Source organism: Acomys minous (genome assembly GCF_964271855.1).
Source record: "Acomys minous genome assembly, chromosome: 14".
Lineage (NCBI taxonomy): Eukaryota > Metazoa > Chordata > Mammalia > Rodentia > Muridae > Acomys > Acomys minous.
Genome location: NC_140496.1, coordinates 17,772,533 through 17,799,433, shown reverse-complemented (window position 1 = coordinate 17,799,433; position 26,901 = coordinate 17,772,533). Strand labels below are relative to the sequence as shown.

At 45.2% G+C, this 26,901-nt stretch overlaps 1 protein-coding gene across 8 annotated transcripts in view; it reads left to right on the top strand.

The window, feature by feature from the left end:
- Positions 1 to 26,901, top strand: part of HYDIN (HYDIN axonemal central pair apparatus protein) — a 346,689-nt gene that overhangs the window by 154,740 nt on the left and 165,048 nt on the right. For all 8 annotated transcript variants that reach the window (XM_084757699.1, XM_084757700.1, XM_084757698.1 and 5 more), the window contains 3 exons: positions 20,343 to 20,581; positions 24,006 to 24,279; positions 26,091 to 26,234. In XM_084757699.1, coding sequence (XP_084613825.1) covers positions 20,343 to 20,581; positions 24,006 to 24,279; positions 26,091 to 26,234 — 657 coding nt within the window. The remainder of the gene's footprint in view (positions 1 to 20,342; positions 20,582 to 24,005; positions 24,280 to 26,090; positions 26,235 to 26,901) is intronic.

Here is a 26,901-nt window from a genome sequence, read left to right as displayed (position 1 = left end):
GTCTCGACCACTACTGTGTTCTTCTTTCAAACACTTCATTTGAATTAACATTTTTTCCATCTCAATCTGATAGGGCAGAGTTTATATGTATATATTTTCTCTACATAGCATATAATATATATCACACCACTACATTCTTATTTGCAGTGTTTTGCTTATTATTCTAAGTCTAAGAGTATCATATCTCCTACAATATCGTTTACCAAAACTCTGAGTGAATTGTACTAAAAGGTCTCTCTGTTCATTCCCTTGTATCAATTTCCACTCCATATATTTCAAAGCCAAATGATGAATTTTATTAGTCCCGTTTCCTCCTATTTCATAATATATTATTCACTTTAGTTTCTGTTTATTGTTTCTAACTTAAATTCTATTTTTTCCTGAGAATGACTTTATGTTGCTATCTATCTAGTGTAACTTTTTAGTCCTTTAACTTCATTTTTGTGATTTGTCTAGAAATCACAAAATAATTTTAAATTGTGGAGGATTGAGTTTTTAATATTTATTAATTGTGTGTGTGCGCGCACGTGTGTGGGCGTAGAATATGCAAATTTCAAATTCCCTGGAGCTGGAGTTACAGGCAGCTGTGAGCCACACAGTGTGGGTACTGGGAACCAAACCTGGGCCTTATCAAGAACAGCATTGCTCTTAACCACTGAGCCATCTCGCCAGCCCTGAGTTGGATTCTTAGCTAGCTAATGACAGACTCTGCACTTAAATCAGAAGGTTAATTAATGCCCTGTTGCTGATGTGATGAATTTGCTAATTAACAGTTCCAGAGGTCATTTATCTAAATAGGGCTGAGCTCCTTTTTGAGACCTCAGGGAAGAATATGTTTCCCTGGCACCTGCATGACTTCCTCATGACCCCTCCCTCCATGTGCAAAGCCAGCAACGCCTCTCGCTCTCTGATGTCTCTTCCCGCATCTTCTCTTTCTGGTTCTGCTCCTTCTGAACGACGGATCTTTATGAACGATGGATCTTTATGATTCCACTGAGCCCAAACCAGTAGTCCAGGGCAATCTCTTCATCGCAAGACCCTTAATCACCTTCTGTTGGTAACATTTCACAGACATCAAAGATTAAGGCCGGACACTTTGTAAGGCCTACCACCTCCAAACTAATATTGTACACTGCACTGTGGCTATAGCTGTCTCTCTTCCTCTCCTGTTCTCACTTTGCAATGGGTTTAGCTTTCCCCACGTGATGCCCACAAGCACTGCTACTTTGTATCCAGCGTCCCTGTGTTTATTTGAACGTTGCAGATTTTATTCATGTTACTTAAGTTGCCATACTTACTTTCTTAGCAAATTAAATCGTCTCCTAACAACAGCAAATGAACTTAGTATTTTAGTCTTCCTTAAGAATAAGGACCTGCCTGCACGGTCACTATATGGTGACCTTTCCATAACCTCACTGTTCTTTAAAGTTGGTGTAGAATTTGAATATTCTATTCTTGACCTTGGAAAATTTGATTTTTATCAGTCAGTGATTAACCATTCATTAGATACTTGAAGTAGTTGCCTGACTTCCTCACCATCTTTTATTTTGTGTAACTTACTATTTTCGTCCCATGTTTGTTTTGTATGGTTGGTGGGGTTGGCTTACCTTGGCTTGTTGGTTTAATGTGAGGTAGGGTCTCTTGCCCAGGCTGATTGAGGTCCTGATAGCCCAAACAGCTCCCCGCCCCATTCTCCCACGTTGCCATTACTACAGATGTGCACCACAAAGATCAGCTTAGATTTTAGTTTTCTTTACAAAGTTCTGTCTTTTTAACTTCTTCAGTGGAGTCTCATTCCCTTTGCCTGGTCTTTTGTTCCTTTCCTCTGAAGACTGACCACTTGTCATAATCGTTGTTGGAAATTCTCTGTTGGTTGGATTATTGTTCATACAAGAGCAACTTGTCATTTTTAGCTAATTGATTTAAAAAATTTTTTTATCCTTGATATTCTTAACTTTCTCTTTAACTCATCAGAAGATTTGAGTCTTCAAATCTGGAAAGTGTTTCTTTGCTGCTTTTCCTGGCTCCTGCTTGTCTTAGTCAGGGTTCCTGCTGCTGCAATGGAAAACCATGATCAAAGTGAGTTGGAGAGGAAAGGTTTTACTCGGCTTACACTTCCACATTGTGATGCATCACTGGAGGAAGTCAGGACAGGAACTCAAACAGGGCTGGAACCTGGAGGCTGGAGCTGATGCAGAGGTTGGAGGGGTGCTGCTTATAGCGCACTTCACAGGGCTTTCTTATAGAACCCAGGACCACCAACCCAGGGGTGGCTCCACCCACCATGGGCTGAGTCCTCACCCACCAATCACTGAGAAATGCCTTACAGCTGGAGCTCATGAAGAGGTTTCCTCAGCTGAGGCTCCTTCCTCTCTGATGACTCTAGCTTGTGTCAAGTTGACACACAAAACCAACCAGTATACTCCTTTTAGAAAAAGAAATACACACACATACACAACACAGACACACACACAGAGACACACATACACACACACACACATATATACATACACACATATCCACACATACAATCTATATACATACACACCCACAAACACACATACACACACGTATAACCCACACACATATACAGAGAGACATACATACATATATACATACATATACACACATACACACACATATAACCCATATACAGACACACACATATACATAGCTCACTTATATATACATATATGCACATCCACACACAAACATTTATACCCACATGAATATGTTACTAGAATGTTCCTTGTTCTATCCTACATAGATATTTTTATTAGATTTCTTGTTCATCCATTCTCCTCTTTGTCTCAGTGGTATGCTCTAAAAGACAAATGCTGGCTTTGTTTTTTGGCAAACCTAAGACATCCCATCTCTGCATTTTTTATTTAACTTCAGTGACTGTATTTTTCACTTCTAAGATTTATAGCTGGTTATTTATAAATGCTTGTTCTTGCTTCCAATCTCCCTGTCCTTGCTCCACAGGCTTTGCTTTGGTTGTCCACCCCGTTCTGCAGCTCTCCGAGGATCTCGGGTGCACTTTCTAATCAGTTTCAGTGGGCCCTATTGATTGTTCAGGAGTGAGTTAATTGCCTCATTGTCTGCAGCTGTTCTTCCAGATGTTCAGCATTTTAAGTGATAAGTCAGTCTGGCGTGGAGTAGGTTTGGGTCTTAGTCTCAGAGCTCACGCCTCCCTTTCTATGAGCCTCACATTCACCTTCACCTGGACAGTGATCACCAGCCCCGAATCAAGCCTTGTGCCTGCCTTCCCATGGAGATACTGGAAAAGTCAATTCCGGTTGCTGTGTGGCTGGTGGCCTGGCCTACAGTCTACCCGCCTGACAGTCCCCACTTGACTACTACTGGTTCCCACACCTCCACACAAGCACGTGTAGACTGTAGCTTCAGGAACACTACAGCTCTCCTGCCAGCCACAGAGAAGTTGCCTCTCCTAGGAACTTCAACCCACATCCCATCCTAGTCTTTTTGGTTTCTAGTTGTCTTCTTCAGTCTGCCTCTACTGGCGTTTAGAGGCAAGAGCCTGGTAGGTCTGTGGCTCCTGGCCCCACATTGTTTCTGTTCGCGTGTGATTTGTATGATGTTCAACTTGGTCTTGAATACAGCTATGCTTAGCTTTTCCTTTAAAACAATTAACTCATTTTTGATGGGTTAGAGTGAAAGAAATGTTTTAAAGCTTAGACTCATTGACTGACAGTCTGTCCTCTTAACTTTGTTTTAGCCCTTTGTAGGTGCTAATACACAGTCCATTACAGGACAATAATAGAATGTGTCTTCAATGGAGAGACGAGAGCAGAGAGCTTGTGGGGGCTGGGTTTTGTTTTGTTTTGTTGGCCTTGACTTCAATTGTGAAAAATCTGTTTTAAAAAAAACATTAGGAATAAAGGTACAGGAAGAGAATGAAATCCTATGCTATTATGAGACGCATCTTTCCTTTTACACGTGAACATCATGGTCATTCCAGCACAAGCTGGGCTCCTTCTGAGTCATCTCTCTGTGACTGGTCCATTGAGTGACAAGAGGATGCCAGTGACCAGAAGATCGAGAGTTCTGGGAGCAAAGGTTTATGTTTCACAGAGGACCATGAGCTTCTCGCCCCTATCCCACTCCCACCCCCACCCCCACCTGAGACCTCTTGCACTTTGGCAAAGCTAAAAGGGAAAGACAGAAGGCAGAGTCCACCAGGTCCCACTGATTATATAAACCTCAGCAACAGAAGGAAAGCTATTGATTAAACATCAGGGAACATGTTCGGTCAGCGCCTTCCTTGAGTCTAGAATGACAACTCTACTGGTCAAATATGATTAGTTTAGTACAAGCTAAAGCCAAAACGAAAGGAGAGTGTTGGGAAATGAAAGGGAGCTGTCCATAAAAATGCCTTTGTAGGCCTGCTTGTCCGTCTCCATTCTGGCTGTCCCGACTTCTAATCAGTTTTGAGAAATTGCTTTCTCTATTAATTACTATTCAGGTGTGCAGTTAGAGCAGCTATCATCCGGAGGAATTATGAGGTCCATTTTTTTTCCTCCTTCATATCACCTTTATCCTCTCCATGAAAATGTTTAATTTCTTCTTCATCGTCAGCAGCAGCAGCCCAACTCATGTCGCGTTTAAGAGATGGCTCTCGCTGTCCTCGTCAGCTTAAGTCTCTTGTTCTGATATTGAACAGCCATAGGTCATTGTGGAGTTGGTAACAAAATGAAATTAGCACCTGTCTGTAATTTTTAAAAAATACAAGTATTGAGATGTGGGCTATGGACTCCTCAGGGGATCTCCAGTGAGACTTTCATCAGGAAGAAAGCCATCATCATCTTCAGTTCCGTTTCCTCTTCTCTGTCACAAGTAAGAAGACAGAGACGGGACAGATGTGTTTGTCATGGTAGAATTGTCATGGGATCCCATTTGGAGCAATTCTTTGGTAAATAGCAGCTGTAATGATATTGCTGTACACATACTAAATTGCACGCTTTGGAAGAGAAAAGAAACCTGTCCCTGGATGATAGCACATTAAATCAGTTTGCGTCTGGCAGGGAAGACATTATCTAGGGCCGGCGGGTCACGTGTCAACCACAGTTGCTTTATGCATGGCAGTTGTTCAGAAGAGCTATAGAACGCACATACTGAGGAAAGCAGTCCCAATTCTTCACACAGTAGCTGCATCATTCAACTCTTTGAGTTTTGAGCCTTTGGTTCTTTCTCTTCAGTTGTAACAAAGGGCAGTAGTTTCTAGAAGATTATGCAGGGCAGCTTACAGAGAAAGGGACTGTTGAGAAAGTAAGATTTTGGTAAATGCTAACTTGAATTGCTGTCTGGCAGACACAAAGAGTCAGGGCAAACAGCTTATGGAAAAATCAATGTTTTCTGGTACTGTATCTGAAAGATCTTGTATTTGTCTCTCCTTAATAAGAAAAAGTAGTAGTGAGGGACAGCCAAAGAGGCCCTAAGGTTTTGAGTCACCTGACGCCCATCATGCAGAGCTCTGTAGAATGGAGGTTCTAATGTTGCCTTTTTTCACTCTTCACTCATTTCTCTACATTTCCGACAGTGGAGTCATTTTGTGAAACACTTCAGAGCATCCTTTCATGTCAGAGAAAAGTGGACTTCTTAGCAGATAGCTATTCAGAAGTGCTAGGCTAGTCTGTTCTCCTCTCTCTCTCTCTCTCTCTCTCTCTCTCTCTCTGCAGGGCTTCCTTGCCGTAGAACTTCCCCCCAGAATGGTGCAAATCATTCTCACGCTCAGGAGTCATCCTGGTGGCTCATGTTTCACTCTCTGTGTGCTCTGTGTTCAAGCTAACACCTTTCATTGAGTCTTAAGAAGGCAGTGACATTCAAAGAGAATCTACTACAGTGAAAATTACATATACTTACTCAACTAGTACAAAGCCAGTGGGTCGTATCATTCCCACAGCTTTCCCCCTCCACAAACAGGTGCAGACACGGAATCCCAAATCAGCAACCAAGTCTCTCCTATTCAGTCTACAACCACCAACTATTTCCCTACATGAACAGAGAAAAAAAAAACTAACAAAATAAGGAAATCGTATCTGGGGAAGTGAGGAAGCAACCATCCCAATAGGAACCCAAAAGGGAACCAAGAGGAGAGCCCTCCCCCCGCCCCCCACATGTGCCTCTAGGATAGGTGAGAAGGCTTCAAGCAGCTTTCAAAAGACTTGCATCTTAGTGAGATGAAATTTTTGAGCAATAGTACGCCACGGACAAAAGCATTAACGGGAGAAACATCTCCAGTCAAACTCCTAGGCTATGAGTTCAGGCACAGAGCTTTACACACTTGCCCTGACTTCCCTCAGGGAGGACTGTGAGCTGGAGGGTGGGTGTCTCCAGGACTGATTTGTCTCTGAGAAGTAAAACTGATCAAGTTTAAGAGCCCATTCCCCTGCCCTTGGCTGAGCATCTGTGGGTGAGCCTATGCTTGGTAGGTTGAAAACCTCAGAGGAGAAAGGGGATTATTCCTAGGAACATGAATACTGTAGTTAAAAGAGCTATAACCGTAACATACGCTCCGGCTCAGCTGTGAATGGTGTTAGTTTGGTCTCCGTGCAAAATATTTTTCTCACTATGAAATCATCTCTGCTGGGAAGATGGAGAGAAGACCATGAAAGAGAAACATGGTGAGAGACTAGCACCTTCTCATCCTCGCAGAGAGAATGAGCTAGGCGGCATCCAAACATTAGCTCCAACAGATTATCTAGATATCTGAAAACAGGGACAAAGAGGAAATGGTCACTGTGTTTGTCTGTGAGGATGGACAAGAGATGGAGTGATTCGAAAAGATGGTGAAGAGGGCTCAAAGGACTAGGATTTTTCACTCTATGCTTTTTTTTTTTTTGAACCATTGCCTCACTACATTGTGTCTGTGTACAAACGATAAAAAGAGAAACAAAATCTGCCCATGGCACAGAGAAGGCTAAATACACAACGTACCACCGTTTACATAAGGAAATGTTTAGATGCAAACAATAGGGGCTTTTCTTTCAGCCATAAAATATATCTGAAAAGACACACAAAATTACTAACAATGGCTGCCTCTGGCAATGACAGCTCACACCTTCCTGTGTGTAGAAGGGGTGGGAGGGGAGGAGGGAGGGAGGGGAGGAGGGAGGGAGGGGAGGAGGAGGGAGAGGAGGGACAGGTTCCAATGAGAAAGAATGGCTGGGCGGAAACTCAGGGGTAAAACATTTACCAAGCATGTACAAGGCCCTGGACTCAAGTCCCGGCTCTGAAGATTAGAGGGACAGAGAGAGAATGACTCTTGTCATTTTAGGAGGAGACACTTACTGAGGTGAGTGTGTGCCACCCTTGTTCTGTCCTTACACAAATAGCATCCTTCTAGAACAAACAGCTAAAGATGCAGAGTGGGGACTCACCATCCCACCATGCAGATTGACCACTGCCAAATTTTTGGTGTTCACTTTCCAGTGTTTTACCTACATACGCACTGCCCACCCCCACCCACAACACCCTCACCGCTCCACCCCCACCCTCACCACTCATGAGATAACAGTTTTTGTTGCCAGCCATTTCCACTCAAGACATCATCCCTCAGGAAATCCGTAGCAGCTGTATATCCAGACCCTCAGCAGGTGCTATCTCCTACCTCTTACCAATGCTTTTATCTTTTCCAAATCCAGCAGATTTACTTTTAATGTTCATTTTAAGTTTCTCTTTCTTTGGCTTTCTGGTAAGACAGGACATTTTTTTCATGTATCTGTTGATCATGAAGTAAATATTATTTTTGAGCCCTGACCCATTGCTGGCCCTCTGATGACCAAGAGGAGAAGCAAAGCGGAAACAGAGTGGCTCATTTCTTCAGAATCCACATTCGCACAGAAGAAACAAGCCCGCAAGCAACACAACCAGATAATAAACTCTGAGCACAGAGGAGGGAGTGACTGGTTCTTCTTGTTGAAGGAAAGTTTGTCGTCAATCAGAAGATTCGAGTGGAAACTTGAAAGCTAGCCACCAGAAAGGCAGAAATAGGCATGCAGCTCTATGCAGTGATGGTGCCCGGGACATTTGGGGGGGCCGGCTGGCCTCCTGCCCTGGGCAGCAAGTCTGGAAAAGGCCTTAGTGACCTCTTAGTTGAGCTGGGGCTAGAGTCTCCAGACCAGAGGCCATGTATAGCATATGAATCCTGACTGGGGGTCACCATGTTTGTGGGTGATGTCTCAGAAGGACCTGAGGTCCCATTAAGATCCACTCCAAACCAAGAGTTCCCCATCATTAAAAGAAAAGAAAAGAAAAGAAAAAAGGCTTAAACATGGACCAAAGAGAACACATATGACAAATCTTGACCACATCTGTGGTTTGTGGGCCCTGAAGCTTATACTAAAAGCTTTGGGTGAATTGGGGTAAATTTTATGGAGGGGATGCATGGATGTCTGAAAGGAGCTCAGGACAACAATCCAGACAGTAATGAGCCATTCCAGACTCTTCTACAGGAGAAGGCCAGGCTCGGGTCTGTGTAGAATAGCCATGTCAATGACATGAATTGGGAGGACAGACAGCCGAGTGAAACATTTTAGAAAGTCACATGAATAAAGCCCACCATTTATTGAGTGATGGACAAGATGTGAGATGCTCGGCACAAATTTTATTCCTTCTTCATATAGCACATTCAAACCAAATGTGACAGCATTCACCTATAACCCTGGGGTCGTGTGCTTCAAGGGCATTCCTGGCTGAAGAGTGAGACCCTGTTCCAAAAGAAAAAGAAGAAGCACAGTTAACACAGATTGTAAAGTCAGCCCAAGGTCATCTAGTGACAGACGATGGGCTCCAGAATTGACTCCTAAGTCATGTGACTCCAAAGTTAGTTCCGCCCCCTCCACCCCGACCCCCCCCCCACTTCCCTGCGCTGCCTCCCTGGAAGACCCTAACATCAGCCCTGCATCTCCCTCCCCACCCTGTTTAAAGCAGCAAAATGACTCACTTCAAGGAGAACAGTGTATAGGACTCCAGATGCCATTTAGATGACGAGAAGGGGGCGGGCCTTGGTGAGTCTTCATTGTTCTTGCCCCACAGAGAAAGGACCGTCTGCTGAGATAATAGAAGTCTAAAGCAACCCCCCACTCCACACGTGGGCTCCTGCTGTTACCCGCTTCCCCTCCTTTCACGGGAGGAAACCTCACAGGTCTCAAACGGCAAAGGAGCTGTTGTTTTCAAGTGCCCGGTGCTGTTTTCTCTGGGCTCCAGGGTTATTAGCCCTGCAAAACAGCAGGCCCGACAGAAGCCTACGTTGTCAATGTGACATGTGCGAACAATAGCAACCGCTTCTGCCTTTTCTGGAAAATAGTAAAGACATGATACGGAGACTTACAAAAAGCCCTTGTTGATCCCCCTCGGGAGCCGAGCCTGCCATAAGAAGTGCAGGGACGCAGCCCGCCCCTCTGCACATCAGAAGCGGATGTTAACATTAGATACGTGGAGCCTTGCGTAAAGGGCTCATCAGGGATCTCCAGAGGGCGGGGAATTCAGAACTGCAAAAGCTCACAAGCCTGCCAACCTTCCCATGGCCACACTCACCTGCACATAAGTGTGTTCCTTGTAGATACAATAGCTATGGTCTGTGGAAATGGCCAACTCCCCAGCCCTAATGTTCTGAAAAAGCACAGACAGACACTACTGACAGTCTTTTTTAAAGATTTTTTTTATATGCTTAGTGTAAGGGATGCCTTCAGAGACCAGATGTCAGATCGGTGGATTCAGAGTTACAGGTGGTGGTGAGCTACCAGTGGGTGCTGGGAACTGCACTCCACTCCTCAGATTTCTTCATCTATGATTATACATATCAAATACTTACTATAAGTGCTTGGTTTAAGCCATTTCTCCATCTCCAACTGAAGTTTTAATGGGAAATTTTGGAGGGCTTGCTTTTAGCATCTTTGAAAGAAGTGTCTGGAGGTTGCTATTAATTTTCTGTTGCTAGGCTTCAAATTGTCATAAATCTAGTGGTTTAAAAAAATACTAATTTATTGTCTGTCTCTATATATCAAGAATCCCAGGCCTGGCATGGCTGCTTCCTTTTCACAGCTTCACCAAGCGCTGAAATAAATGTGCTTACAGAGTTTCTCTTAGGAGGCTTGCCTCCGGTGGCTTCTTCCTCTCAGCAGCCGTGGAAGGAGGATCCACGGCTTGGGTCCCTAGTTTCCTGGCAGGCTTTTGCTTTGCTGTTGAAAGGCTGACAGAGGTCTCCGGTCTCACTGGCCATAAGCATGGCATGCTGTCCACTGTTGCTGAGTGGCCATAGCTTACCCTATCACGTGGCCATTCCTTCAGATCTCTGAGGCTCAACATCTGCTTGCTAAGAGGTTTTCTGTCTGCTTAGGGCCCCACAGAAGATGATCTCCCCATCTGAAGGTGAACTGATTTAGGACCTTAACTACACCTGCAGAACCCCTTCTGATGAGCACCACCATTAGCATTTGACTGACTAATGGAGGTGATGACTGTGCCCTATGAGATGGACATCTTGGGGCCCATCTTAGAGTTCTCTCTGCCACAAACCCTCGCCCACTTCTTTCTGGCAAGAATACTAAATCTTAAATTCTTTCTCAGAATCCATCTCTATTTTCCTCAGTGTCATAATCTTTCTTTGTTTTCAGCAAAGCACTATTAAATCCATAATTGTGTGATATGAGAGACGTTCTGACTGGAGCAGAGCAATGGTTAATAGTTGTGGTCTGTGGTAATTTACTGTGCTCTAGAGCCTGCACACACTTGACTGTGGTGTTAACCATCACCACCACCTTATGTGAAAGACACAATCAGCACTCATGCTGATTAGATCAATAGGCTAATGGGTGATGTCCTGTTACTCCTCTGTTGCTATTTTCTCACCATAATCGATGCAGCTTATAGAAGAAAGGGATTGTTAGGCTTGGGATTCCATAGGGCTAAGAGTCCATGGTAGCAGAGTAGAGGAAGCGGATGGCAAGTTTACACTGCAAACCACAAACAGGAAGCAGGGAGAGTCTTTTGAAAACCTACTTTCTCTAGCAAGGCCACACCTCCTAATCCTCCCCAAACAGCCAACTGGGGACCAAGTATCCAGATGCTTACCACTACAGGTGACACACCCCAAGCCCAACACCTGGAGAGCAGCTAAGCAGGGGACTCAAGCCCACGTCTGTTTCCCCTCAGAGCCTCCCTCCCTAACCTGTCTCCATCCAGTGCTGTCTTACCGTACTTTGGTCTTGAAAGGTCAGGATGTATTCTCCACGACTGCCATGCTTGTCATTCGACCACCTTTTCCTTTGCCTAGTTTAACCTCCTACAAGAGACAATGCCACACTGACTGGCCCCCACCACCCACAAGCAAAAGGACACACCTGAAAGTCAAGTGCCAGAGCCTCACAGGCACGGTAGAGCCATCTGACTTAGAGCGAGAATAGTCCAGGACCTTAGCGTCTGGCACTTTACGGTAGCTTGTCCTTAGATTCTATGATGTATTTTGCTGTCTGGTTTTGTGCCAGGCATTGATTAATAAGCTTCATCAAAAAGAAAAACTCCCTGATTCAGCCATGAAAAGCAGCTTCAGTCTTGTTCCCAGGGCACCCAACCTGTGTCAGCAGGAATCAAATAGAGACAGTGACCGGTGTGCATCCACCAAAGACTGATGTCCTCTGGCCTAAAATAGCACTTCCCCCGGCCACAGCTTCATTTCATGGTGTATAGAGGACTGAACTGCACCATGGATCAGAGGAAAAATAGAAATAGAGTGAGCAAAATGACTTTGACAGTACCTTCTCTGAAAGACACCATGATTTTTGATTCTTTTTTTTTTAATGACATTGATTTATGTCTTCATTATAAGCAGAATTTGACAAATGGAAAAAAACTATATAGAATGCTTTAAAGCCACAAATTGGGGAAAAGGGTCAACAGAGTAGAATCTTCCCACCTCGCATTTCCTATTTTCTCTCCTGCTGCCTCCATATATTTTTCTAATAGCAGACGTGTGTAAAGTATGGCCCCATGGTTCTCACAGGGCTTGAAATGCCAAGAGTCTCCCACTGGAGCCCTTTACCTTTCCAAGCCTGAGATTTGAGGGAATTAGAGCTGGTGGCACGCCTGAGCTGTGGCTGTGAACTAAATTAACAAGGTAGTTTGATCAGCAGCTCATCCCACTACTCTCCCTTTGCTGTGGATCCAGAGTCAGACTACATTTCCCAGCCTCCTCCTAGGTTAGGTGTGGCTGCACATGGGAATTCTAGCCAGTGGAAATGGGCAGAAGTGATGTGCACTGCCCTCTTAGTGTATAGATCGTAGCACTCAAGCCTCCATCCTTTCTGCATTGTTGCCTGGTGATTGGCCAATGTCCTGAGTGTCCAAATGTGTCACAGTCTGCTCAGTTGAGGTTCCTGAGTGACTGTGTGGAATAGAAACAAACCTACACCTCAGCCGTGACTTGGAAATAAGCTGGTATTGTGTTAACCCTCTGAGCATCAGGAGTCTGTAATAGCAGCTACCATTTCCTTAGCTAAAAGGAGCTGTCTAGAATCTCTAAAAATGCCGAGAAAAGAGGAGAACTGCTTAGCCAAGGATGAAAAGTCATTTCCCTCTGCTGCTCTAACTGTGTAGGTCATACTGAAGCTGTTTCATCCAAAGACTCAACCTACAGTCACAGAGACTGGGAGAAACCAAACCACCTTGATCCATTTTTTAACAGCTACAGAAAATTGAATTTGCATTTATAGTTCTTTTAGAATTCATTTTGATGTCATCTTTGTGACCAGTATCTTAGAGGGTTGTTCTGTTTTCACATCAAGACTAGCTTTTTGAAAAAAAAATCACCCTTTGAGGCATAAAGTAACAAGGTATGTTAGGAAGTATTTCTTTGAACCCAAAAATAAACATATACTGTGACAATCCATTCTTGTAGCTGCTCCTATCAATAGTAGTTTGTCTATATTCCCGAAAATTAAATGTATAAGGAATAGCTTTTTAATTATATGTGTGTGGGTAGTGTAGGTGCACATGTATATATGAGGGTGTGTAGGCCCACGTGATCACATGATGGCGCAAGATGACGTCATGTGTTTCATTGCCCCCTCCCCCCATTGCTCCATCTCTCTCTGCCTTATTTCCTTGAGACAAGATCTCCCACTAAATCTGGAACTAGGCTGGTGCCCTCTAAGCCCTAGAGATCCTCCTGTTGCCACCTGCCCCACAGCTGGGGTTACACACCCAGGGTGACCACACCCTGCTTTTTACATGGGTCCTGGGGATTTGAACTCGGATCCTCGGGCTTGTACAGCAAAACTTTTATCCACTGAGCTATCTCCACAGTCCAGAAAATGTAAAATTATAAACAACTGCATCTGAATGCGCTAGAGAAGCGGGGACTTATGGCCCCTTCTGTATTCTAATACTCCACTAGGATGAGGTGAGAATAAGTGAGCAATAAAGGCACAGAAAAATTTAAGGAAACAGATTGTATCATGCAAGACTTAGCATTTTTCCCCACAACTGTCTTTCAAATACAAACAATCATACTATTATGCCTGGCCAGGTCCTAGTGTGTCTAGAACAATCCTTAATGCCGGATTGTTTCCCTATATTTCTGTGTCTCTACAATGCTCTGCATTCAGAGATCATGAAGAATGCTAAGACTTTTGACTGAGAGTTAAACCTACAATTTCTATTAGCGCCAACCTTGAAGTAAATGTTCCTCAGCATCATTCATCTATGTCCTCATTACTTACGATTTGTAAATCTGAAAAATGTTGTTCTGGGAGTCATTTAATTCATTTACATTTTAATATGCAATTTGCTTGTTTCCCACGTAGGCTTACAAAGCACAAGGAAAAGTAGCTTTCTGGTCTGTCTAATAGGACCTGTCCTCAATTTCACACTGGAAAATGAGCATTTGGGTTTAAATATTAGATTCTCCTTATATGAGTACCTGTGAGTTGGTCCCTAAGAGAGTGGCTAGTGCCTCCTACTGACCAAATCCGGCCTCCCAATCTGCACAGCAAGTGGGCTGGATTGGGAGTGTCGCCCCGTGGAGCACCGCTTGGTGGAAGACTCTTAACGTTTGCTCATAATCTGTACTGCCAAGAGCCACCCTGTTAAGGAAGCTCACTAGGCATGTGGGCTGTCGAGGAGGTGATCTGGTATTTGCAAGGTCTTGTACCATGATGCACCCTCAAACTGCTTCCAGCCATTGACTTGGGGAAGTTCAGTAGGCATGAAAGATCTCTGGAGGTTATCTGGTATTTGCAGTGTCTGTATCATGATGTACCCCAGAATTGCTTCCAACCTCTGACTACCCTGTCAATTGTGCTTTGTTGCATCTCTCTAAAACCTGGAATTAGAGCCAGGCATGGTGGTGCATGCCTATAATCCCAGCACACAGGGAGGCAGAGGTGGATCACTGTGAGTCTAAGGCCAGCTTGGTCTACAAAGCAAGTTCAAGGCATCCAAGATTACACAGAGAAACCCTGTCTTGAAAAACCAAAAGTAAATACATCTGGCATCGGTGTGAACTGTTGTTTTCTGGGCACTGACCAGCTCGGATTGAGCAAACTTCCTACAGGATCTTATTGAAGATGCACTGTTTGTTATTCAGATGAATTAATCCCTGATTATGGAATTCCTGATTTGATTCAAATAGTTTTAAAAGTTAAAGTTAGTTTATGGCCACAATACATACCTTTGTGGACCTCCAGATGCCTCACTAAAGATAGCCTTGTAGCAGATTTGTGGCTTCAGATAAGCCTCCACTCCAAATGGTACCACAAATCCTGGTATTTCACTATAAATATACGCAAATTGGCTTAAACTTCTCAAGAACCTAAGTTGGAATGAAGCTATCTAGATATGTCTGAATTTACTCTGTTTCTTAGAATGAAAGACAGGTGAAATTATTGCCCTGGGCTCATAGTGAACTAAGAGATAGCTGGATAATGTATAGTTAGGTCCTTCCTAATTGATAAATTGTATACTCTTGTAAGTTTCAAACCCTATTAACCTTAGACCCTGTCAACCTTCATCATTCTGAACTCACTATGAACTTATGGAATGGATACATAGATAAGAAATGCTTAGCTTTAAAACATGTAAGCTGTTATAGTTTAGAATTCATCTGTTTTTGTGATTAATCTTATTCTTTTGACTATGAGGTAATTCCCTTTTCTCAGAAGTCTTAAGTACGGTCATCAATAATAACCAGCGTTGAGACTGGGAAACCTGACTTCAGTTGAAGTCAAGATGCCTAACTTCATCCACCTTTTCTCTTGAATGTATGTGTGTGAGTGGTTTATTTTCTATCTCTCTCTTAGTTCTTATGTCTCTGTAGACTCGCAACTAAGGTTGCAGACTCAGGGCCATCAGCCTTCTACAGCTAATAAGCCTAACTTATTGGAGATCTCCTCAAAGAGGCCTATCTACAGATCAAAGGGCCTCCTTTTATAACCCTGCCCCCCCCATGCAGTTTCTGGCTAAAGCCACTTTTATAGCCTCAGCCATAGGTCAGTTCAAATTCTCCTCCTTGGTGCAGCACTGTCAGTCCCTAGAGAAGAAACCGTGGGCTCTTTTTCCCCTTCCCTCCTTTCTCTTTCAATCCTGATCGGTTGCTGAGCCAACAGCTCTGTCCACCCAAGAGATAAAGCAAATTGGAAGGGCATCCTGCATCCAGCCCCCGAGACCCTACCCTGGACCTCTTCAGAGCCACAGCCCGGCATTAACACTGTACTTCTTACTTACAACAACCGTTAGCAGTGAAACCCTATTCTAAACCCTATGCAAGCTTGTCAGGATATTTCTGTCCACTGGGTACCACTGTATGTGAGTCTCATAAAGCTGCATGGATCTTTACATTCCTCCTTTTTAGTTTGCTAGAAATATACCATGGAAATCAAGTGGAAGAAGGATACATTATTTTTTAGATTTATCTATTTTTTAACTTTTATGTGTATGAGTATTTTGCCTACCTGTATGTACGTGCACCAGTCTGTGTGTCTAAAACCTATGGGGGCCAGAAAAGGGCATCAGATCCCTGGTAATAGGGTGGCACGTGGTTGTGAGCATCCACGTGGGTACTGGGAATCAAACCTGGGCCCTCAAAAGCGCAGCATGTGCTGTTAACCACGTCACCGTGTCTTCGGTCCAGAGAAGGAAGACCTCAGACTGAAAAGCCTCCAAAGCCAGTGAGCTCAGAAGGGGAACTTTACAGTCATGTTTAAGTACGTTGCTCCTTCCCTCTGCTTGCTTTTTGAGGTCTTCTCTGAGCCCATGACTCGGGGAAGTCTAGGAAGCCAGAGAATGTTTCCAGCACATATTCATACTCTCGCCCAGTGAGCTGGAGAGTTTGCCTCATTATTTCCAAAGCTTCTAGGCCGTCTCCATGGCTTTTCTTTTTTGTAGCCTTTTCCCAATGTGTTACTGGTAATAACGAAATATTTTATATAAGTAATATCTTCCCTGAAATAGAATCAGAGTTAAATGAAAGGAAATAGCTACCAAAATAGGGAGAAGATGCTTTATTAATTTTGAAATAATTTCCTATATGTACAATTAAAGAGAATAGTTTTTTTTTTTTAACCAATAGTAGTGAGGTTAGGATCACACCACTCATTAGGCCTAATTTCACATATGGAGGAAGAAATACACTTGTCCCAGCTGGAGGATTCTAGAAGGCCTCTTTTGGAGAAACAGCACGCCCCTTAGATGTTCTGAGGCACTCTACCCCGAGGCTCCTCCTGACTTGCGCTTTTGTTGTTTTCCTGCCTTTCCTGAAGGTCGTCACATCAGCTCCTCAGGACAGGAGAATGTGCTTTGGGCAGTTTGTATTTCCCACAAAAACTGAACATCAGGTCTGTTGAATACATATGTTCTCTACTTGGTAAAAAGTCTTCCCATCTTTGTGCTCCCCACATTTGCAGAACCTGGTTTTGAAATTCAAAATAAAGAATTTGTAGGTTTGTTTAACAACATACTATACTCAGCTGAAGAGAGAATTGGTGAACTGGAAGAAAACTGAGGAGAAGCCATCCAAGCCAAATCAGAGAGTAAAAGTAAAGAAATGCAACGCAGAGGCTAAGAGATGGCATCTCAGTTCACTATGCCTCGCTGTGACCAAGTAGCCAAAATGGACACCTTAAATAGAGAATGACTTACCTTTCCCCTGTGGTTTCAGAGATTTTCAGTCCGTGACCACTTGGACCCTTTGTCCCTGTGGCTGAGAGCACATGGTGAAACAAACCCTCTCCCTTTATAGCAGTCAGGAGGTGGAATGCAATAAAGAGATGCCCACATCTGTCACCTTCTAGGCTGCCCTGGTGACCTCACTTCCTCTAACATGGCCTCGCCTCCTAAAGTTTCTACCACTCCCCGAGAGCACCACCAACTGGTGTCAGGTCTTCACGGCCCTCAGGGGACACTCCAGGCCAAATTATAACTGAGAGATAATTAGGAAGTTCTAAAATAGTAGGAAATGAAGAATGGGGCAGAAATAATATTTAAACAGACAAGTATCGATAATTGTCCAAAAATTTAAAAATCAAACCAAAAAACTCTAGAAAGAGACTAAATCCCAAACAGAATGCACTGTACATTTTCAAAGACCAGGACAAAGTCTAAAAGTAAAATATAGATTACCATCAAAGAAGCAGAAATCATATTTTAATACAGCATGAGCCTTTTTAAAAAATAATTGACATCTTAACCTCACTTTGACATCTGAGGTTTCCTCTAAGGCTGGACCGCAGGATTTGAAGAACGATTAAGCACAAGCAGTGTGTTCAGTTTACCCTACACAATCCAGGGAAGGGACCAAAGCCAATGTCTAGTGGGCCAAAATGAGGCTTAGCTCTACCTAATGTAAGGAAGAACTATCTAATAATTTGAGTTGTGAGGACCTGAAGTAAATAAATTACTCTACATAAGAAGTCAATATGCTCATGTCCAAGAGTTGGAATAAAAGACTGATATATGCATTCATCAATTTTTGTTTTACATTTTGAGACAGGATCTTACTATTCTTTAAGCTGGCCTTGAACTCAGGTTCCCCCTGCCTCCAGCTTCCACGTGCTGAGATTATAGGCATGCACCCCCGTACCTGACCTCATTTGTCAAATACTTATGAAGTATCTGCTGTATCCACTGCACATGTAGCATATATATGTACTGTGTCCTCCTATAGATACTTGGGATATACTTAGTTTAAAAAAAAAAAGCCAAACACACAAACAAAGGACAATGCTGAGGTTCTGTTCCACTGCAGAGAGAAAGACAATAATATGGTAAGTAAGCCCTATACTAAAGTCAGGGCACAGGTAGTGCTAGGGGGGAGGGGAAATCTGGAGCAAGGCGACAACAACCTGAGTGTGATGGTCAGAATCAGCTTGTTAGGAGGCATTCACTGGCTTTCATTGACTTTAGGGAAGGGAAAGTGCTGTGAATATCTGTGCGCTGCGAGTACCTGTGCACTCTGAGTACTTGTGCGCTGTGAGTACCTGTGCAGTGTGAGTACCTGTGCGCTGCGAGTACCTGTGCTCTGTGAGTACCTGTGCTCTGTGAGTACCTGTGCACTCTGAGTATTTGTGCGCTGTGAGTACCTGTGCGATGTGAGTACCTGTGCACTGAGTACCTGTGAGCTGTGAGTACCTGTGAGCTGTGAGTACCTGTGAGCTGTGAATACCTGTGCTCTGTGAGTACCTGTGCACTCTGAGTACCTGTGCGCTGCGAGTGCCTGTGCGCTGCGAGTGCCTGTGCGCTGCGAGTACCTGTGCGCTGTGAGTACCTGTGCGCTGCGAGTGCCTGTGCGCTGCGAGTGCCTGTGCACTGTGAGTACCTGTGCTGTGAATACCTGTGCGCTGTGAGTACCTGTGCGCTGTGAGTACCTGTGCGCTGTGAGTACCTGTGCGCTGTGAGTACCTGTGCGCTGTGAGTACCTGTGCGTTGTGAGTACCTGTGCTCTGTGAGTACCTGTGCACTGTGAGTACCTGTGAGCTGTGAGTACCTGTGCACTGTGCGTACCTGTGCAGTGTGAGTACCTGTGCGCTGTGAGTACCTGTGCGCTGTGAGTACCTGTGCGCTGTGAGTACCTGTGCGCTGTGAGTACCTGTGCGCTGTGAGTACCTGTGCTCTGTGAGTACCTGTGCTCTGTGAGTACCTGTGAGCTGTGAGTGCCTGTGCGCTGTGAGTGCCTGTGCGCTGTGAGTACCTGTGCAGTGTGAGTACCTGTGCGCTGTGCGTACCTGTGCAGTGTGAGTGCCTGTGCGCTGTGAGTACCTGTGCAGTGTGAGTACCTGTGCGCTGTGAGTACCTGTGCGCTGTGAGTACCTGTGCGCTGTGCGTACCTGTGCAGTGTGAGTGCCTGTGCGCTGTGTGTACCTGTGCAGTGTGAGTACCTGTGCGCTGTGAGTACCTGTGCAGTGTGAGTACCTGTGCGTTGTGAGTACCTGTGCAGTGTGAGTACCTGTGCGCTGTGAGTACCTGTGCAGTGTGAGTGCCTGTGCGTTGTGAGTACCTGTGCAGTGTGAGTGCCTGTGCGCTGTGAGTACCTGTGCGCTGTGAGTACCTGTGCGCTGTGCGTACCTGTGCAGTGTGAGTGCCTGTGCGCTGTGTGTACCTGTGCAGTGTGAGTACCTGTGCGCTGTGAGTACCTGTGCAGTGTGAGTGCCTGTGCGCTGTGTGTACCTGTGCAGTGTGAGTACCTGTGCGCTGTGAGTACCTGTGCGCTGTGAGTGCCTGTGCACTGCGAGTACCTGTGCACTGTGAGAACCTGTGCGCTGTGAATACCTAAACACTTAATAAACTGATAGGAGCCACTTCCAACCCTGACTCTGCCTTGAAATGAATTTCAAAATAAGATCAAATTTTAAGCTAATGAGATGCTTTTAGCAACTCTAAAAACACAGGGAGAAAACCAGGATGACTTCCTATCATGTGTTTAATTACAAAGCTGCTCATCTTCACTCTAATTCTACAAACTTCTCCTCTGAGAAATAGTTCTTTGAAAATTCCAGAAGGAATGCTGGCCCTTCTGTTGGCATCTCAGAACTGTGAGGTTAGAGCAGATAATTAGTGGAAGCTTGTCATCATGGGGCAGAGACGCAGCAAATGTTCACAGAGCACTCCAAAGCTGAAGGGTGGCCTTGCTCTTCAAACTTGGGCAGCTTTTTGAAAAAGGAAGTTAAGAAACACCCAACCTTTTTGCTTCTAAAAAAAAAAAAATTCAATGATAATATTTGTCTCTGAAGTTGAATTCTGTGGTGCCGGCCATTTGAAGCAGAGGGCTTTGACACAAACAAGATGAAGAGCCAACGACATCTAGCCAGGTGATTTGTAGTCTTGTGTTGCAGGCAAGCAAAAAATCCCTTTGGACAGTTAAACCCAGCGAGGGCGTAGTTCCTGCAGAAGATGACGTTCCGCTGACCCTGACTGCCAACCTGGACGACATAGTGACGTTCAAAGACACGGTCATCCTGGAGGTTGAGCACAGCAATACCTACCGGATCCCTATCCAGGCGACCGGGATCGGGTCCACCATTGTCTCAGACAAGCCCTTTGCTCCAGAACTCAACCTGGGAGCACATTTTAGGTAAGGAAATATCATGGAGCAGTTGTGTAGATGATTACATATGTCATAGACTTAATTAAATAGAACTAGCTCCCTCCATCCCTCTCCCATCCCACGTTTTCCTTCCTTGATGAGTACCCTGGATATACAAAGACCTTTTTAGTCACAGCTTGGTTACATTGGCTACAAGAAGACATTTCCACTTTAATCACCCCACGGTCTAGTTTCCTTTCTGTTGCTGTGATAAAAAAAAAAATTAGGGGAGGGTTTATTTCATGTGGCCTTGCTCTGTCATGGTGCATCAGTTGAGAGAAGTCAGGACCCAGGACAGGAGCCCAAAGGCAGAAGCCATGGAGGAAGGCTGCATGACAGCTCACTCTCAGACTCTTGCTCAGCCAGCACCCTTAAACATCAGGACCACCTCGTCCAAGGAACAGTGACACCCACAGCGGGCTGAGCCCTCTGACGGCCATTAATGGTCGAGGCATGCCCACAGACCAGCCAAATAAGAAGCTATCACTGAGACTCCGGTTCTTGTCTTTTGCTTTTTTTGTTTTGTTTTGTTTTCCATCTGTTCCTAGGCTGTGTAAAATTGGCAGCTGATGAGAAACCTCGTTACATTCTCCAGGCTAGGTCCCTCTACTATGGAGAAAAGGGTAGTGACTACTTAGTGATATATTCAGAATTTCTGCATAATTTCCCCTCTCTGATTTCAGTACACTTCCATCCCTCTCCACAAATGTAAAGAAGACTGACACAGCTGAGTGTAACCTAAGTAGACTCATTACAAATATAGCAGGCCTTGCAAAGCCGCTAATTTTATGGATCATATTTCCTCTATTTGCCTCCCCATCATAGCACCCATGACTGAGCTGGCTGCAGCTGGTTTCCCCTGGCTACCCAGGAAAGGCTAGAAGGTCCAAATGTTTCTTTTCTTTTCCTTCTTTTTTTTTTTTTTTTAAGACAGGGTTTCTCTGTGTAGCCCTGGCTGTCTTGGACTTGCTCTGTAGACCAGGCTAGCTTTGAACTCACAGACATCCACCTGCCTCTGCCTCCCGAGTGCTGGCATTAAAGGTGTGCGTCACCACGCCTGGTTTGAATACTTCAATAAGAAGGAGTGGAGCAGAGACCCCCCCTTCAGCAATAGGATCTTGGATGTATATGAAACACCCGCAGTTTGAGGGCAGCAGGTGGGGGATATGCGTGAGGATCCGTTGCTGGTTCTGTAAGGACATTAGGCAGGTATCAGTCGCTGACTCCCAGGGCTTGCCTGGTTAGTCCTTCTCAGCTGCAGAAGTGAGACCACACCCCAAGGCTGCTGCTCTGGTCTTCTGGTATACCAGTCCTGAACCTAACCCACGTCCTTCCCGCAACCCCATGCACCCCTCCTCTCCTCTGCTTTAGCTAACAAACATGGTTCTGAATCTAAAATACCACAAGCAAGAGCAACGTAAGTGACCACCCGTGGGGCTGAACTGCATGCTTCAGACATGTCCAGATGTATGGTTTTGAATCAAATAAAAATCAAAACCTTCCTCTCTATCTCCTGGCCACAAGGGAGGGCATTTGTCATTATATACTAATACTTCCACTGAATTTTCTTAAAGCACACAGAAACCTAACTACAGAAAATATTATTATTTGCCCCATATCTAATTGCTTGGGTTTATTCTGAATCTACAAGTAGTGTCAAATATTCGCCCCCAAAAGAAATTTGAGGGGTTAGCTAACAGTTTTTAATGAGTATATAAATGAGCTGTAGTTATTAGCTACCAGTTTCCCCTCTGTCCAACCCTTGTTATTCTCCTTTTAAACATATAATCACAATGCCAACAATAACTGAAGGAATCAGCGAACGCCTTGGCAGGCCCACCAGAGCCCACTGCCTGCTTCTATGAAGAAGGTTCCGTGGCATGCAGCCAGGATAGCCCCGGCCACTTTCACACTGAGAAGGGTGCGCAGAGTCAGGTAGTTAGGCCTGAGAACATATGGCCCAAAAGACAGATGTGATTTCCATCAGCTCTTACAGAGGAAGTTGGCCGAACTCTGTAGTAAAGAGATGCCCATGTGCTGCCCATTCTGATCGTATACTTTGGGGCAAATATCCTAGATATTTGGAGCTTTTCTCCCTTCCTAAATGGGAGGGGGGGGGTTAAGATGGTTCTGGTGGGTGGGTTTCTGTGATTATTACAATGATACTGTAAATAAGTAACAAGAGTCCTGTCCAGTTTATTAGTGTTGTGTGTGTTTACTTTTCCTCCCACATATTTACCATTGGTCATAAAGTTAAACCCTGCGTAAAGATTATTTTGTTGAATATGCCCTGTGAACACAAATATTTCGAGACAAAAGTTTCTACCTGACCACTGAAAATTACTTCTCCCGTTTATTTATTTTATGTTACAAGGTATTTGTAAGATATGATACGATTTCCTGAGGTCAAGCAAGTGGAGTAAAATCTACAAGCCTAAAGAAATGTTAAAAGAAAAATAAACCGTTGAAGATGAGGCGGGGGCGATTGTTTTGTTGCTGTTGTTCCTGCCATTTTTTAGAGAGGGTCTCGCTATGCAATCCTGACCCATTCAAAGCTTCCTGTGTAGACCAGGCTGACCTTGAATTTATGGTGAGCCTCCTACCTTGGCCTCCCACGTGCTGAAGTGCTGGTATTACAGGCATGCAGAGCCTTGCCAGTCCTGAGATAAGCTTTTTTCCTTGATGAAAAAATGTTTAATTAAACCTATAAACTGGACGCGCGCACACACACACACACACACACACACACACACACACACACACTTAACTTCGTTCAATATGACTTAGAAACCGTAGCTCCTTCATAAAGAGTTAGGCAAATAAGGAGGTCTTTAATAGAGAAGGAACGAATTTGTGAACGAAATAGTTACAACTTGAAAGCACGAAGAAATGAGAAAAATGTCTAGTCTAGTTGGTGTTCTGGTCTCTTAAGTCCAGCCCCTCTGTCCTGTCAAGGCTTAATAGGTATTGTTGCTAACACTGAACTTCAAAATAAACCCACCATTACCAGACATCTCAGTCAGGAGAAATGTATTTGATATGCTTCCCTTTCCTCACCTCAGAACCATTTCTCATTAAGGATAGTGGTAACTCTGCCCATGTATCTATAATGGGCTTGACCTGCTGGAGAAGCCAGAGGATACAGGGGCCACTTTCCCACGGCTCTTACCTAGAGTGGTGTGATTCTGGGACAAAATCCAGGTTCGTGACTCAGCTCTGGGAGCCCTTGAATCACACTACGAGTTCTTAGTAGCATTGCAACCTAGATTCCCCGATTTTTTTTTTTAAGGAAGGTGGTCTTTCGGTGCTCACTCTGTAGTGCTTCTAATGGAATAAACCTAAAGGGTGTCGAGTCGAGCCGAGCCCAACAGCCCCACTCTGAACCACTCAACCCCCCGCCCTTCCCTTCCAGCCTGGATACACACTATTACCGCTTCAAGCTGACTAACAAAGGACGACGGGTCCAGCAACTGTTCTGGATGAATGATGACTTCTGCCCCAAGGAAAAGCAAAGTAAGAGGGAATCAGTGAAGAAAGGATCCACTGGTAGCCACCGCCCGTCCCAGGTCTCCCAGGAGCACACAGACACGGGGAGTCCCGTGTTCCGGCTTCACCCCGTCAGGATGGAGCTGTACCCGGGGCAGACGATTGATGTGATACTTGAAGGTTATTCTGCCATTCCCAGGGTAAGAGGAGAACGTGTTCCAAACCTATTTTCCTCCCAAATAAATCTCCGCTGCACCGTATCTGCTTCTTAGGAAGGTCCCTTGACATTTACCTGAGAAAGGATGTGATTTCTCAGACTACACACAGCACCGAGTTGCCATGGCAGCATTCGTTGCTTTCAAGGTTCAGCTCTGCTCAGTTTTCTGTTTGTTTCTATAGATATCATAACCCCAACCTTAAAGGACCATTTACAGCAGGTCCTCATTGCCACAGTCAACACTGACCAGCCAGCAAGTCCCTGGTAGAAAAAAATGTCCAATTTTCATTCCAAGCAAATTTTCTCATTAACACTCAGCAGTCTTATTTCATTTCTTCTGAAAATAGCATGCTTTTATAGATGCTCTGGGTTGCCTCTACTTTGCAGGTATAGCCACATCCCTGATATTTTCTCTCTTTTTTTTCTTGCAACCTTGCCTGACTAAATGACACCCCATTTACAAACATTACCTTTGGGGTGACTAAAGAGATGGCCCAGCAGTTAAAAAACACTAGCTGCTCTTACAAAGGATCTGTGTTCAGTTCCCAATACCCATATGGAAGCTCACAAGAGCTGTATAATCCCGGTTCCAGAAAGTCTGACACTCTCTCCTGTCCTCTTCAGGCACCAGGCACACATGTCCTACATAAATACACATGCAGGCAAAGCATTCATACACACACAATTTTGTGTAGATGAAATAACCATGTTAATCTCTAGCAATGGATATTGAATTCTTAATATTTAATAAATGGGCTTTCTACTTTTGTTTACATTAGTACCACACATCCATCTTAAAACACAGGCATATCAGCACTGTGAATCTATTTACCACAACCCTTGGGGAAATTTGGTGGAAATCAGCAAATACCTTTAAAAAAGGATTTTTGGGGCTGGAGAGATGGCTCAGTGGTTAAGAGTGCCGCCCGCTCTTCCAAAGGTCCTGAGTTCAATTCCCAGCAACCACGTGGTGGTTCACAACCATCTGTAATATAATCTGATCCCCTCTTCTGGCCTACAAGTGTACACGCAGGGAGAACACTGTATACATAATAAATAAATAAATAAATATTTTTAAAAGGATTTTTGAAGCCACCCAGGCATTTTTTCCCATCCCAGGAACACAGACTCTCTGGTTGAGATACCGTGTTTTCTTCAGCCCCTGCTTAGGAGGCCTGGGGAGTTAACACTGAATTTTCTCTTTATAAAATAAGAGATAAAGTGAGAAATCTGCTGTCTTTGCTGGCTTCTTTAGGATCACAGATCCCATCTTATTCCTTTTACATTGATTTCTTCACAAAGGATTTTCCAGTAGAATACATCCCCCTTGCATAAAGGTAGTAGAGGGCACCCCTCACTGGGGAAGTCTTACGTAATGTGTCCTTCTCTCACTGTTTGGGGCAACAGCCAACTCTGATTGGGTGAGTACCATGAGATAAACACTTCTGGGCACTAAGGATGTGAGGATGAGTAGACACAGTGTGCAGTAGGAGAGTATTTCTGTTGTTGCCAAGAGTTCATCATGTGTTTGAGTGGCATTAAAAGTGCCCCCCCCCCAGAGGAACTAAGTCCACACGGAGCATCCCTACATGGGCTTGCCAATTGTGATAATCTTGAGTTCTTTAGCAGCCAAAACACACCAGCCCAATTTATTCATGGCGTAGATTTACTCTTGGGTCCTTTCTGCTTTATAAAGCTCTGGCCACCTTGGAGCCAAAAGTGTATTACACTGTTAAGTCATTAGGTTGTCTGAAGTACGATTGTTTCAAAGTCACTGGTGTATGCTGTGCGCAGAAAGTCAAGGAAAAGCTGGTGTGCCAGGCCATCGTCGGAGCCCAGAAGGGGAAAAGCATGCTGCTGTCCGTGAGCATCATCTGTGAGTTTATAGCACCGCTTATCCAGTTCTCCACCAAGCAGCTCATATATCGCCTGGAGAAGGTCAGTGGAGCTGTGCTGGGGCAGGCGGGTGGGGGGAGCTGTGCTGGGGTGGGGTGGGGGAGCTGTGCTGGGGCAGGGTGGGGGGAGCTGTGCTGGGGTGGGGTGGGGGGAGCTGTGCTGGGGTGGGGTGGGGGGAGCTGTGCTGGGGTGGGGTGGGGGGAGCTGTGCTGAGGTGGGGTGGGGGGAGCTGTGCTGGGGTGGGTGGGGGAGGAGCTGTGCTGAGGTGGGGTGGGGGGAGCTGTGCTGGGGTGGGGTGGGGGGAGCTGTGCTGAGGTGGGGTGGGGGGAGCTGTGCTGGGGTGGGGTGGGGGGAGCTGTGCTGGGGTGGGGTGGGGGGAGCTGTGCTGAGGTGGGGTGGGGGGAGCTGTGCTGGGGTGGGTGGGGGAGGAGCTGTGCTGGGGTGGGGTGGGGGGAGCTGTGCTGAGGTGGGGTGGGGGGAGCTGTGCTGGGGTGGGGTGGGGGGAGCTGTGCTGAGGTGGGGTGGGGGGAGCTGTGCTGAGGTGGGGTGGGGGGAGCTGTGCTGGGGCGGGTGGGGGAGGAGCTGTGCTGGGGTGGGGTGGGGGGAGCTGTGCTGGGGTGGGGGGAGCTGTGCTGGGGTGGAGGGAGCTGTGCTGGGGTGGAGGGAGCTGTGCTGTGCTGGGGTGGGGGGAGCTGGGCTGGGGTGGGGG